Source organism: Silene latifolia, chromosome 8 (assembly GCF_048544455.1).
Source record: "Silene latifolia isolate original U9 population chromosome 8, ASM4854445v1, whole genome shotgun sequence".
NCBI lineage: Eukaryota > Viridiplantae > Streptophyta > Magnoliopsida > Caryophyllales > Caryophyllaceae > Silene > Silene latifolia.
Window position 1 is genome coordinate 53,255,319 of NC_133533.1, and position 11,379 is coordinate 53,266,697.

The window sequence follows — 11,379 nt, forward strand, 5'->3', positions numbered from 1 at the left end:
ACATAAAACCATCAACGAATCTAAGAGATATGTTGTTCTCACATTTGAGTGCTACCAACCTAGCGGCCGCTTGCAACAAACTCATATTACTTCTCTCATACACTGGTTGTTCGGCTTTTTCTAGCATTTTAAAGAAGGAAGAAATTTGGGGGTTTAGGGTTTCATAACGCACTTCTTTATCGCTAAGGTCGTCGGGATTAATTTGATCTTCTAATATTTGTTAAATATTATCATGTAATGCATTTTCCACCATCTCCCCCTAAGGATTTCTACTAACTACGCTACTCGTACTTTCTTCGATGGATAACTTCTCACCGTGGTGCGTCCATATAAAGTAATTATCGGAAAAACCATTCGACCAAAGATGACTTTGAAGATCCCTTTTCCCTCTATAAGCTAAGTTCTTACATTTCTTACATATACATGGTACTTTGTTCCGCGAATTCAATAAACTCCCCCACACCCTTTGCAAATTCAGCCTTTAGTTTCTTTTTTTCATCTAATCTTTCATACATCCACTGTCGTTCTAATCTTTTCATGCTATGTATCTACATTTCAATATATCTATGTCGTAAACAAACAATAGCATAACAAGAATAATAACAACCAAGAATACACAATAAACATTATCACAAATATATAACTATTGTCAACAAGTACTCTATCTTCGAATTGAGTCCTTATCACTCCAACCTAAACCCGTCTATGTACATTTCAAGTCACTAGCAAACACACACTTGTTATTTATTAATAAGGAAAAAATTTGGCAGCAATCCCCCTCAGTTCTCCAAATACACCAATGTAGAATAAATAATTACTCCACATATGTATTCAGAGAACATTAAAGGAATCGTCGCCAAACTCCTTCCTCATTAATAAATCACAAGTACGTATTTACTACCTAAGTGACTTGAAGCGTATAAGGACAGCCCCAAAACGGGGATTATTCAAGCATTGCTCCTAATGAGTAATTCTTGAACGGGGACTAGGTCAACATCAACACCAACAATAATTTGAACATATAATTTGAACATCAACAACAATAACAATGACTACTAAATTAAGTCAATTAGTAACATAACATAACATTTTACAATCATTTTGATGTCTAACTTACATTTTAAAATTATTATTAACATAGCATAAGCTAATTACACAACATCAACTTTAACATTAACTTTAACAACATCAATAATAACAACATCAACAACAATAATGGCTACTATCCTAGGGTCATTAGCATAATTTAAATAAAAATTAGTAGTTTAAAAAGATAACTAGTAAGAGGAGGTTACCTAATTAACTTACATTTTAAAATTATTACTAACATAACATAAGCTAATTACACAACATCAACTTTAACATTAACTTTAACAACATCAACAACAATAATGACTACTATCCTAGGGTCATTAGCATAATTTAAATAAAAATTAGTAATTTAAAAAGGTAACTAGTAAAAGAGGAGGTTACCTAATTAACTAAAAGCAAAAAAGAAAAAAAGAAAAGGAAGGAGCACAAAGTTGCAGCAACTACGGCAACGAACGGTGGCGGCGGCGCACTGGAAGGAGAAAAAAAAACATAAAGAAAGAAGGAAAGGAAAAGAGGAAAAGAGAGAAAGAAAAGAGAGAAAGGAAAATAAAAGGGATATGGCAATTACCGCGGCAACAAGTGGAGGTGGTCGGAGGTGACGGTGGCAGCGGTGGTGGCCGAAGAAAAAAGAAAGAGAGAACAAAAGGGAAAGAGAAGAAGAAAGGTGGTCGGATGTGAGGCATTGGTTGTTGTAGGCCGGTGGTGGTGGCAGGCCGATAGTGGTGGTGGTAGTTGTTGTAGGTTGTGGTGGTGGTGGTGGTTGTAGGTGGCAATTTAATTGATTGAGGATTTTAGGTTTCGTTTGATTTGGGGCAAATGAGGAACGAATCGCGATTTGTCTCAGGTTAAGAAGCTATGTGACGGGCAATCCGTCACAAAGTTGTCAGAAAATTGGACTTTGTGATGGACTATCCGTCACAAAGTCATGTTTCAGATTCCTTTGATGTGACGGATAGTCCGTCACAAAATATAAACATGTGACGGATTGTCCGTCACAATCCCGCGTTGGGAACACTGTTTATGTGACGGATAGTCCGTCACAAGTCTCAGCTATGTGATGGGTATTCCGTCACATACCTTTGGCGCGCTTGAATTTATTAACACGCCCTTAATATGTGACGGTATGTAACCGATAGGCCGTCACAATTGCTTGTCCGTCACAAGTCCTTCACAATTGCGCAGAATGTGACGGAATTTTGATCCGTCACTAAATCGCTATTACCTTGTAGTGCTAACTCCGTTCCAACCTCTTGGAATCTCATACCCACATCTCCCCCCAAGTTTCCAACTCCATTCCATCCAACACATTATTATTCCCATCTTCGGATTGAACCAAACAACTTTAAACATGTATGAGATTCTAACTTCGTACCTTCTCGGAGTTAGAATTCATTCCATTCCATAGCTAATGTTTAAACCAATTAACCCCTTTAGTATAAGACGATGGTAAAAAATTGAGCCATCGAAAAATTGAGCCAATTCCTCTCATCTATTGCAATTTGCAAGTATTATACTCCTTTACCTTCCTTTACATTCTCTCTTTTTGTGATAGGTCACAAACTCATGACTTAGACTTGTTTCCTCTCACAAATTTGAGAGATGAGTGGAAGACATGGTAAGTGCCAATTGTCCCCTCTCACAAGCAACACTAGCTGTTACATTAATGACACACACTACAACTTTCTTCGGCAGCAATATTTCTATCATTTCTTGATTAAATTTTGTTTAGGTGAACATGATTTCCTGAAATTGATTCGACTTGATTGACCGTCTGCTCCTATTAGTCCTAAACCCATTGATCCCGAGTTGACATACTTAACATATGGAGAATACATTTCTCTCTCACAATACATTTTTTTATATTGTTTTCTCATTAGCCCTGTTTGATAAACAAAGGGTTAATATTGGCATAAATAGATTGTAAAAGAAGATTATGTTTAGCAGAATTTGTGAATGGTGTTTGGTAATCAACACTTTTAGATTAACAGATCGTTCTTGTTTTGTAAAATGATTAATATGAACATGAATCAATTATTGTAACTATGATAACATATTTTCTTAGGGATAAAAATGTTAACCCAAATAAATATTCTCTAATTTGCTGATTGAATATTGATTGTATGACCATCATATTGTAAAATATTCCGTAGTAGATTGCAATCAAATTTTGTTTTTTGCTTTATTTTTTTTTATGATAAAATCTAAATCGTTAAATCATTACAAAATAAAATCTAGACCGCAAACTTAAAATAGACTCTCTATTTCAATAGAGAAGATCTTATAGGTTATCCCTTTTCCATTAAACCCTTCAATTATTTATTGCTCACTTAACCATGGTTAACCCGTCTCCTTTCAAGTATTTAACTCACTTCATGTAATTCAATTCAAGTAGAGAATAAGAAGAAACCCCAATTGATACACTTAAAAAAACACACACACAAAAACAAAGCAATGAGAGAAATAAACAAAGTGATGCTGCTTTTTGTAACTGAAGTGTGGGATAAATAAGACTGTATAATTGTGTGTAACGGCTTACAGTATTATTATACTTGAAGCATCTTAAGGGTTCTGTTTGCTTAGCGCTCTCTCTAATGGAAGAGGATTTAAAGTTTAATTACTTTCTTAATTATAATTTATTGTCTACCATTAAAACCCATCTTCCATCTTGCTTTTTCTAATATAATTAACCATTGTTATTATTATTATTATTATTATCATAACTATTTCCTAGTTGAAACTTCATCATTCTCTTCTCAATGGCGCTGTCTCACAGTACTCGTACTGCTGAAAGGCTTACAGGTATTTCTTATTCATCTTTCCGTCTCAATCATTTGTTTGTTTTATTAAAATACGAAATTAAAAAAAAGGCTACAAATGTTTTGGCTTTTTCGTACTAATCATTTGTTTACTTTGATTAAAAATAGTCTTGTAAGAAATAAACAAGGTCTACAAATGTTTGAGGGGGAGTGAGTATTTACAATTTCTAATTCTTTTGTTTGAATTATGAAGTAAAAATGTCTTACTAGATTTATTGTTTTTGATGTTATTGTGGAGTAGCAGTCTTCCAATGCAATGATCGACGCAATTTTATTATGGGTCATCTAAAACCCTGTGTGTGTGTGTACGTTGTTAAAGTAGAGTAAGACTGTGTACATTCGACCCCTTATACCGTCTTAAGACGGAGTCCTGAAATGATTTTTGATGGAACATACGAAATGAATGATATAGGTGGTGGAGATGAACTATATGAAGAGCTATGGAGGGCATGTGCAGGGCCTCTGGTGGATGTTCCTCAGCAAGGAGAGAAGGTGTTTTACTTTCCACAGGGTCACATGGAACAAGTACACTTTCCCTTATTTCTTTTTTAATTCCTTCCCTAATTATTTATTTTTGTTTAATTCCTTGTTTTTATCTATTAGTTTTACCCATATCATGTGTTTCTTTTTTTATTCTTGTTGGGGTTTTAGTGGGTTGTTTTTAATGAATTATGACTCATTTTAGACTACTTGAGATTATTTCGGAATTACGGTTTTTTTTGTTGTTGAGACTTGTGTTCATCTCTTCAAAACTTGCCTATGTGATTATACACTGTTTGCTCTTTGGTGGGAAAGTTGCTAATTTTGGAGGTTGGTGTGATTTTGTTCAATGATTACAGTTGGAGGCCACAACAAATCAGGATTTGAACCAACAAATTCCTCAATTTAATCTTCCTTCTAAGATACTTTGTGGTGTTCTCGACGTTTGTCTTAGGGTAATTCTCCTTATTTTGGTTTCTGGGATGTAAATGCTGTTTAGATTTGTTAATTTTGCTGTTGTTTTTTGTATTGATTGTGCATGTTTCATTCGATTATAGGCCGAGCCAGAAACCGATGAAGTTTATGCTCAGATCACTTTAGTCCCTGAAAGCAATGTAAGACACTCTGATCCTGATCATTATTCACTAGTGTACAGACTACAGAGGAGTATATTAATGTTGTATGTTGAATAACTTTGTTCAATTCATTTTTTCGAGGTATTTTCAGTTTCACTTATAGATAATCAAGTGATTTCTAATTGGATGATATTTTTGGATATGGGTTGTTTTTTAATTTCAGCAAAATGAACCAAAAATCCCTGATTCATGTCGACCTGAGCACCAAAGGCTGAAGGTCCATTCGTTCTGTAAGATATTAACAGCTTCGGATACAAGCACTCATGGTGGATTCTCTGTTTTGCGCAAGCATGCCAATGAATGTTTGCCGCCTTTGGTAATTAGTAAAGAATTATAATGTTCTTTAGGTTTTTTTAATGCTTTTGCTTGCTGTGTTAGTAGCTTATGTTTAATTTTGATTTGTGAAGGATATGAGCCAGCCAACTCCGACACAAGAGCTAATTGCAACGGATCTCCATGGCTATGAGTGGCACTTTAAGCATATATTTAGAGGTATTAACTAGAAACTACATTGCATGTTTGACGATGATGTGATTTAAATTGTTTTTGAAGCATCAACTTCTAAGGTTCAATGGTTTTTTTTAGCATTTTGTCCCTTGAAACTCAAGAGTATTATCTTATGGATTATGTTGGTAATTGAGTGTCATTTCCGTCAAATTGCTCAGGTCAACCTCGTAGACATTTGCTTACAACTGGGTGGAGTACATTTGTTACTTCTAAGAGATTAGTTGCTGGAGATGCATTTGTTTTTTTAAGGTATTGAGAATATTTTTTCGGTTTTACTGAACTAAAGTGCATGGTGTGTTGTGGCAGCTTAGCTCATCACTTGACAATATGTAATGTAGAGGGGACAATGGAGAATTACGTGTTGGTGTTAGGCGCCGTGCTCGTCAACAGAGCCCCATGCCTTCATCTGTTATTTCCAGCCAAAGCATGCATCTGGGTGTTCTCGCTACTGCACGTCATGCAGTTAACACTTGTACTATGTTTGTTGTTTACTACAAGCCAAGGTTTGATGCGTTTTTTACCGTTTGCTACCTTTGTTCAAATATGAATGCATACATATGCTTTTGGCACAGTGTTTTAGGGAAAACATGGGATCTTGAGTATAGTGTGCAGGCTTGAATTTAAGCTAACCAAACATTTTTCTGGTTTAATTTTCTTTTAGGTCTAGCCAGTTCATTGTTGGTGTAAACAAGTACATTGAGGCTGTGAACCATGGTTTCTCCGTAGGCGTGCGTTTTAGCATGAAGTTTGAGGGAGAAGACTCACCTGAGAGGAGGTATGTAATGTTCCATCATTGACCGAGACTTATATGAGACAGTCCAACATGTTAGACAATCCGAGTTCCTTGTGTACTCCAACTTCGTAGGGCTTATGGGTTGGTCTTGGTCTTGACAATCTCATATAAGTTTTTGACCATTAGTCTCCAGTCTTGAGACTTCAATTTAACGAAGTGTCTTATGCCGCTTAGGTTTACTGGCACTATTGTGGGAGTTGAAGATGTTTGTTCTCAGTGGCCAGGCTCTAAGTGGCGCTCGCTGAAGGTTGAACACCAAATGACAATTGAGTATGGATTGACCTGACCTACTAAAGCTTTTGTTTTTATGCTTTCTTCCGCAATTGTTTCTGCTTTAGGTTCAATGGGATGAAGCTTCAGCCTTCCAAAGACCGGATAAAGTTTCTCCATGGGAGATCGAACCCTTTGCTGCTCTTCCCTTTAATTCTAGTGCTCTGCCTGCCATAGCGAAGGCCAAGAGATCCCGACCATGTGAACAGACTGTAACTGGTGAGCAGCTTATTCTCCATTTCATTTCGATGCTAAATACTGTCAATTCAAGCGTATGATATGATATTATCACAAACTCTCATATTAGAAGTCAAAGACGGTATTATGGTAAAATCATCAGGAGACAGGCACAAAATGTTTGGGGTTCCAATGAGGGGTTAAACCTCGATACAAATTAGACCGACTCACATATATGGTGTACTTATTGCTCCAAACCAAATTTGTTTCAGTTTTTTGGAAGTTAAATGGATAAATGGATGGATTTTTTAGTTAGATGGGTTGGTCACACATCAAAATAGCATGAGATGGTATTATCAATTTATCATAAAACCTTTAGTATGGGACCAATCTAATTACACATAATAAAATGAGAAGTATCACATATTTATTGTTCCGTAATATTTTTGGCTGGTCTTTGTGTGAGATGGTCTCTTACAAGACAAATTGCTATATAAATCGTAATGCTCAATTTGATTGATTTTGCAGAAACCACGGGTAATTCTGTTATGTCAAACTTCTGGTACGGATCTGTTAATGTCCATACAAACGACTTCTGTAGTCCCAGGAATGAGTCGGATGTTGTTTTGACTTCAACCCATGTTAGAAATACATTGAGGTTTGATGCGTATCATGAAAATAAGAGTAAAGTTTCATCATATCAGTCATGTACTATTCCCTTGGGCTATACTAGTCTTGTTTCGTCAAGAATCGAAATGGACTCTAAGCAAGAGGGGAAAGTTGGCAATAAAAAAATTGGAAGCTGTCGCTTGTTTGGAGTCGAACTTGTTAACGACTGTCATGAAGCATCTCTCCTAGAGAAAGAGCCTACTTGGACTAAGAATGTGTTTAATTGTGACGAAACAACTGAGACCTTCAATTTCGGGACTGATGAGCTGCACAACACTGAAGTTGACCGCTTGAATGACCAGAAATGTACTAGGAGCCGCACCAAGGTGAAGTTCTTAATATCAACAATCCATCGACTCTTTTATGAGATGGGCTTACACATGAGACCAAACCAAACCTCGTGTATTCCTCATTCTGTTACAGGGTTTGGCTGGTGGCTGGTCTCATATGTAAAACCGTTTCATTGTTTTGTGACAATAACCCTTTAGGCTAATCTCACATGTAAGACCAACTCAATTCCTTGTATATTTCTTATTTAGCTAAGCTATAGGTACAATAGGATGGTATTCTATGTAAGAGTGTCTAGTGCAAAGTATGTTTCTTATGCCGATAGTCCTTTAGCTCGATGGCCCTCAAATTACTGATAATTTGGGAATTGGACAGGTCCAAATGCAAGGGGTTGCTGTTGGTCGTGCCGTGGATTTGTCAATGTTGCCTGGATATGATGAGCTTATATCTGAGCTTGAAAAAATGTTCGATATCAAGGGAGAACTCAAGACTCGGGCTAAATGGGCTACTGTTTTCACAGATGATGAAGGTGATATGATGCTTTTGGGCGATGATCCATGGCCGTAAGTGAAATTCTTTATGTTCTTGAAACTAGTTTCTAAGCAGAAAAAAAAAATTAAAACTGATTTACTTTTCTTTTTATCTATTTTCGTTAGGGAATTCTGCAAAATGGTAAGAAAAATATATATATACTCAAGTGAGGATGTGAAGAAAATGAGTAGTAAATGCAAGTTATCTTCATCATCAACAGACAACGGCACTGTTATAAGCGTGGAGACTGAGTCGAAATTTGAAGCGCATTAAACGTATGAACTGGTTAAACTTAATGTCTTGCAAGTCATTGAACTTTTAGTTAAGACAACATGGGCTGATTGTGTTTACATTCCTCATGTCACAGTTGGTGTGTTTTTAAGGTTGCTCAGCATGTAATATATGAAAAAAATGAGTATGCCTTTGTCACTAAAAAAGTTTTTTGTTCGTGTAGTAATTTAGTCGGACAATACTTTCGTTCTCGAAAGAAGAGGTGTTAGCGTAGTAGTTGAGACAATGGTCATAAGGCATGTGGCGGCAGGTTTGCCCGCCTTCGCATTCTAATTGGATTTTACTTTCCTTACATAAAATTAAATGGTTATTTTTTTTATTTTTTTTTTATTTTATAATTAGATTACGAATGTCAGATGATTTTGAACTTAGTGTGAGGTAGACATGGAAGTATGGAGGTACGTGGATTTCAGCCAAAATATTTGGACGGAGATTTTGTCCACGGAATGGGAGCAGTCCCTTCTATTCAATGAAATTGACTAGAAAAAAGAGACCTTGTAGATTTGTAGATTTGTAGGTATGAATAAAATGTGAGCTTATTTTTTTCCCGGGTCATTCAGTTAACTTCATATACAAACCGGGTAAGATCATAAGATTGATTTATTTTGGAGTGTGGATCTAGTTAATTTTCAAGTCGAACTAGGAAGATTTGTGGTATTTGCATTTGAATGAAACAAATCTCAATGTCTCTCATTGAAATCGGATTCATTCATTACCGATTGAGATGGGAGTGGGTACTTGCACGGCTTATGATCCATTTTAGCACGAAATGAGATTAACACGGCAATGCTGTCATTTCATTTCACCACATGGCACGGGATGAAATCCACCTTCCCATACCTGAGCCGTGTCATTTCTCCTTCAGCCACGATGAGCCGGCACGAGACTCGGCCTAGTACAACCTTGTTCCGTCTCTATAGATTGATCCAAGTTTGCCGTGATTAAATAGCAAGGAAATCTAGTTGATAAAGACGTTTTAAGATACGAAATTGAATATTATGAAGGCACTTGTGAGTTGTGAGTGTCATGTCATTCAAGCGAAAGACTGCCCCTTTTGAGTGGGGTCATTTTTGATTTGTTATCATGCATCTGACCCATAAATTCTCATACCGTATGGGATTCTGTCATCCTCCATAAATATTTGTTGGTATTGCCATCAAATTTACAAGCAATGAAATGTATTTAGACTTCTGAAATTTAGGCTTCATTTCATGGAAAGAATTTGGTATCTAATACTCCCTCTCATCCAGACCAAAGGTTACAGTTGCTTTATCACACTTGTCGAGACACGTTTTGTAACGTGCATATCTTTAGTTAGACATTATTAAAAATTATAAAAATTTGATATTCTTATATCATTCATGACGATAAATCAAACAAGATCTCACATGACTATATTTTGTCTTATAGATTAAAAATAATATCAAAGATTCTCTACGATCATGAATAGTCAAAAAACAAATCAGTAACATTTGATCCGGATGGGAAAGAATCTTTTAGTGTACAAATAACTAAGGATGCACGGAAGGAATTAAAGATCTTGAGTGTACAAATAACTAAGTAAGACTTAGTAATATTTTTAAGAAATGCGTAAACATCAAAAAGTCTTATGGGTCTTAAAAAATTACAGGGGGGGGGAGTGAGGGGAGGTGAAGGGAGGGGAGAAGGGGAGGGCAAAGGCTGATTAGTAACAAAAATTATGAAGGGAAATGGAAGGGGAGGAAGGAGGGAATGAAGAATGGAAATTGAAAAATATAAGAAATATTTTTATAACAGTAAACATCAACAAGGTTTTTTCCCTTTTTGTATGAACTACTCCGTCTTATGGGTTATATAAGGACACTAAAGTAAACTTATTCCCATAACACAACAAGAAATCTAATGTGACCTAAAATATAAAGCAAGAGTGGCGACTCCGCGACTATAGTCACCTAGGCTGATATTAAGATACATTTTTCTTGTCAGAGATTATATTTTGTGAAAGATGTTCGATAAAAAAATGTAAACATTTTAGTTTTATGTATTAATGTATGTTTTTTTTTATTCTCTAACATATTTAGGGTTAAAATTCGGTAATTTTGATCTTTAAAATGTAAAAGAGAAAAAAAAAATAAAGGAAATGGAAAAAGTAGTTAGAGCTATTTATCCTTAAACTGTACTTTAAATAGGTTTTCAAGTTAGTCTAAACAAGGATACAACATAGTAGAATTTGTATTATCGAATGATCAATTTCCCTAGAGACGCCTCATTTTAAAACAAAAAAAAGGTAGTTATGTGCTTTAGACAACCATACGGCCATCCCACATTTGGTAAATAGGCGGTCAGAAACGATCGTTAATATGCACCTCTCAACTTTTATTTTAAAAGGCAAAAAGAGGTTATTAGTTATGTGATCAGACAACCATTTGATGGTCATCCCGTGTCACCAAGAAGGCGGCCGGGGAATGATCATCTGCTAACCAAGCAACCATTGTCGCTTAGGCTGGATATTCACACTTGATCGAATAGTGTTAATTCATCATCCACATAAAGTTTCCTGTCTCCTTATATCACTAAGATAAAGACACGAGCCTATAGCGTTGATCCTGATCAAGTAAGGTCGTGCTCGTACAAGGTTATAAACATGGATTTCGTAGGCTATTGATCCGATGTGGTTTGCTTGACCCACCAATTTATTTCTTCATTGGTACCAGTTTTCTCGATTTTTTTTTTTGTGACGCGTGTTAATTTATATTCTCTCTTAGTCGCTATTTTGTTTCCTTTTCTTTTGAATAAAAGAATTAAATAAATGAATTTGGACCACACAACACACACTATCCCATATGCAGTT

General features: G+C 35.8%; 1 protein-coding gene and 1 non-coding gene across 2 annotated transcripts; one reads left to right on the plus strand and one right to left on the minus strand.

Moving 5' to 3' along the window:
* The first annotated feature begins 3,371 nt into the window (after nucleotides 1–3,371).
* Nucleotides 3,372–8,848, plus strand: LOC141596850 (auxin response factor 18-like). The gene is made up of 14 exons (XM_074417107.1): nucleotides 3,372–3,891; nucleotides 4,321–4,433; nucleotides 4,748–4,843; nucleotides 4,946–5,002; nucleotides 5,187–5,339; nucleotides 5,431–5,515; nucleotides 5,689–5,779; nucleotides 5,869–6,033; nucleotides 6,192–6,305; nucleotides 6,498–6,570; nucleotides 6,662–6,812; nucleotides 7,299–7,765; nucleotides 8,103–8,290; nucleotides 8,384–8,848. Exons 1-14 carry the CDS (start codon nucleotides 3,849–3,851, stop codon nucleotides 8,529–8,531), a joined length of 1,944 nt encoding a protein of 647 aa, XP_074273208.1. The 5' UTR covers nucleotides 3,372–3,848; the 3' UTR covers nucleotides 8,532–8,848.
* Nucleotides 8,849–10,935: 2,087 nt separating this feature from the next.
* On the minus strand, nucleotides 10,936–11,152 carry LOC141598059 (small nucleolar RNA U3). The gene has a single exon (XR_012523261.1). It is a non-coding gene; the product is annotated as a small nucleolar RNA U3 (small nucleolar RNA).
* Between the last annotated feature and the right edge of the window lie 227 nt (nucleotides 11,153–11,379).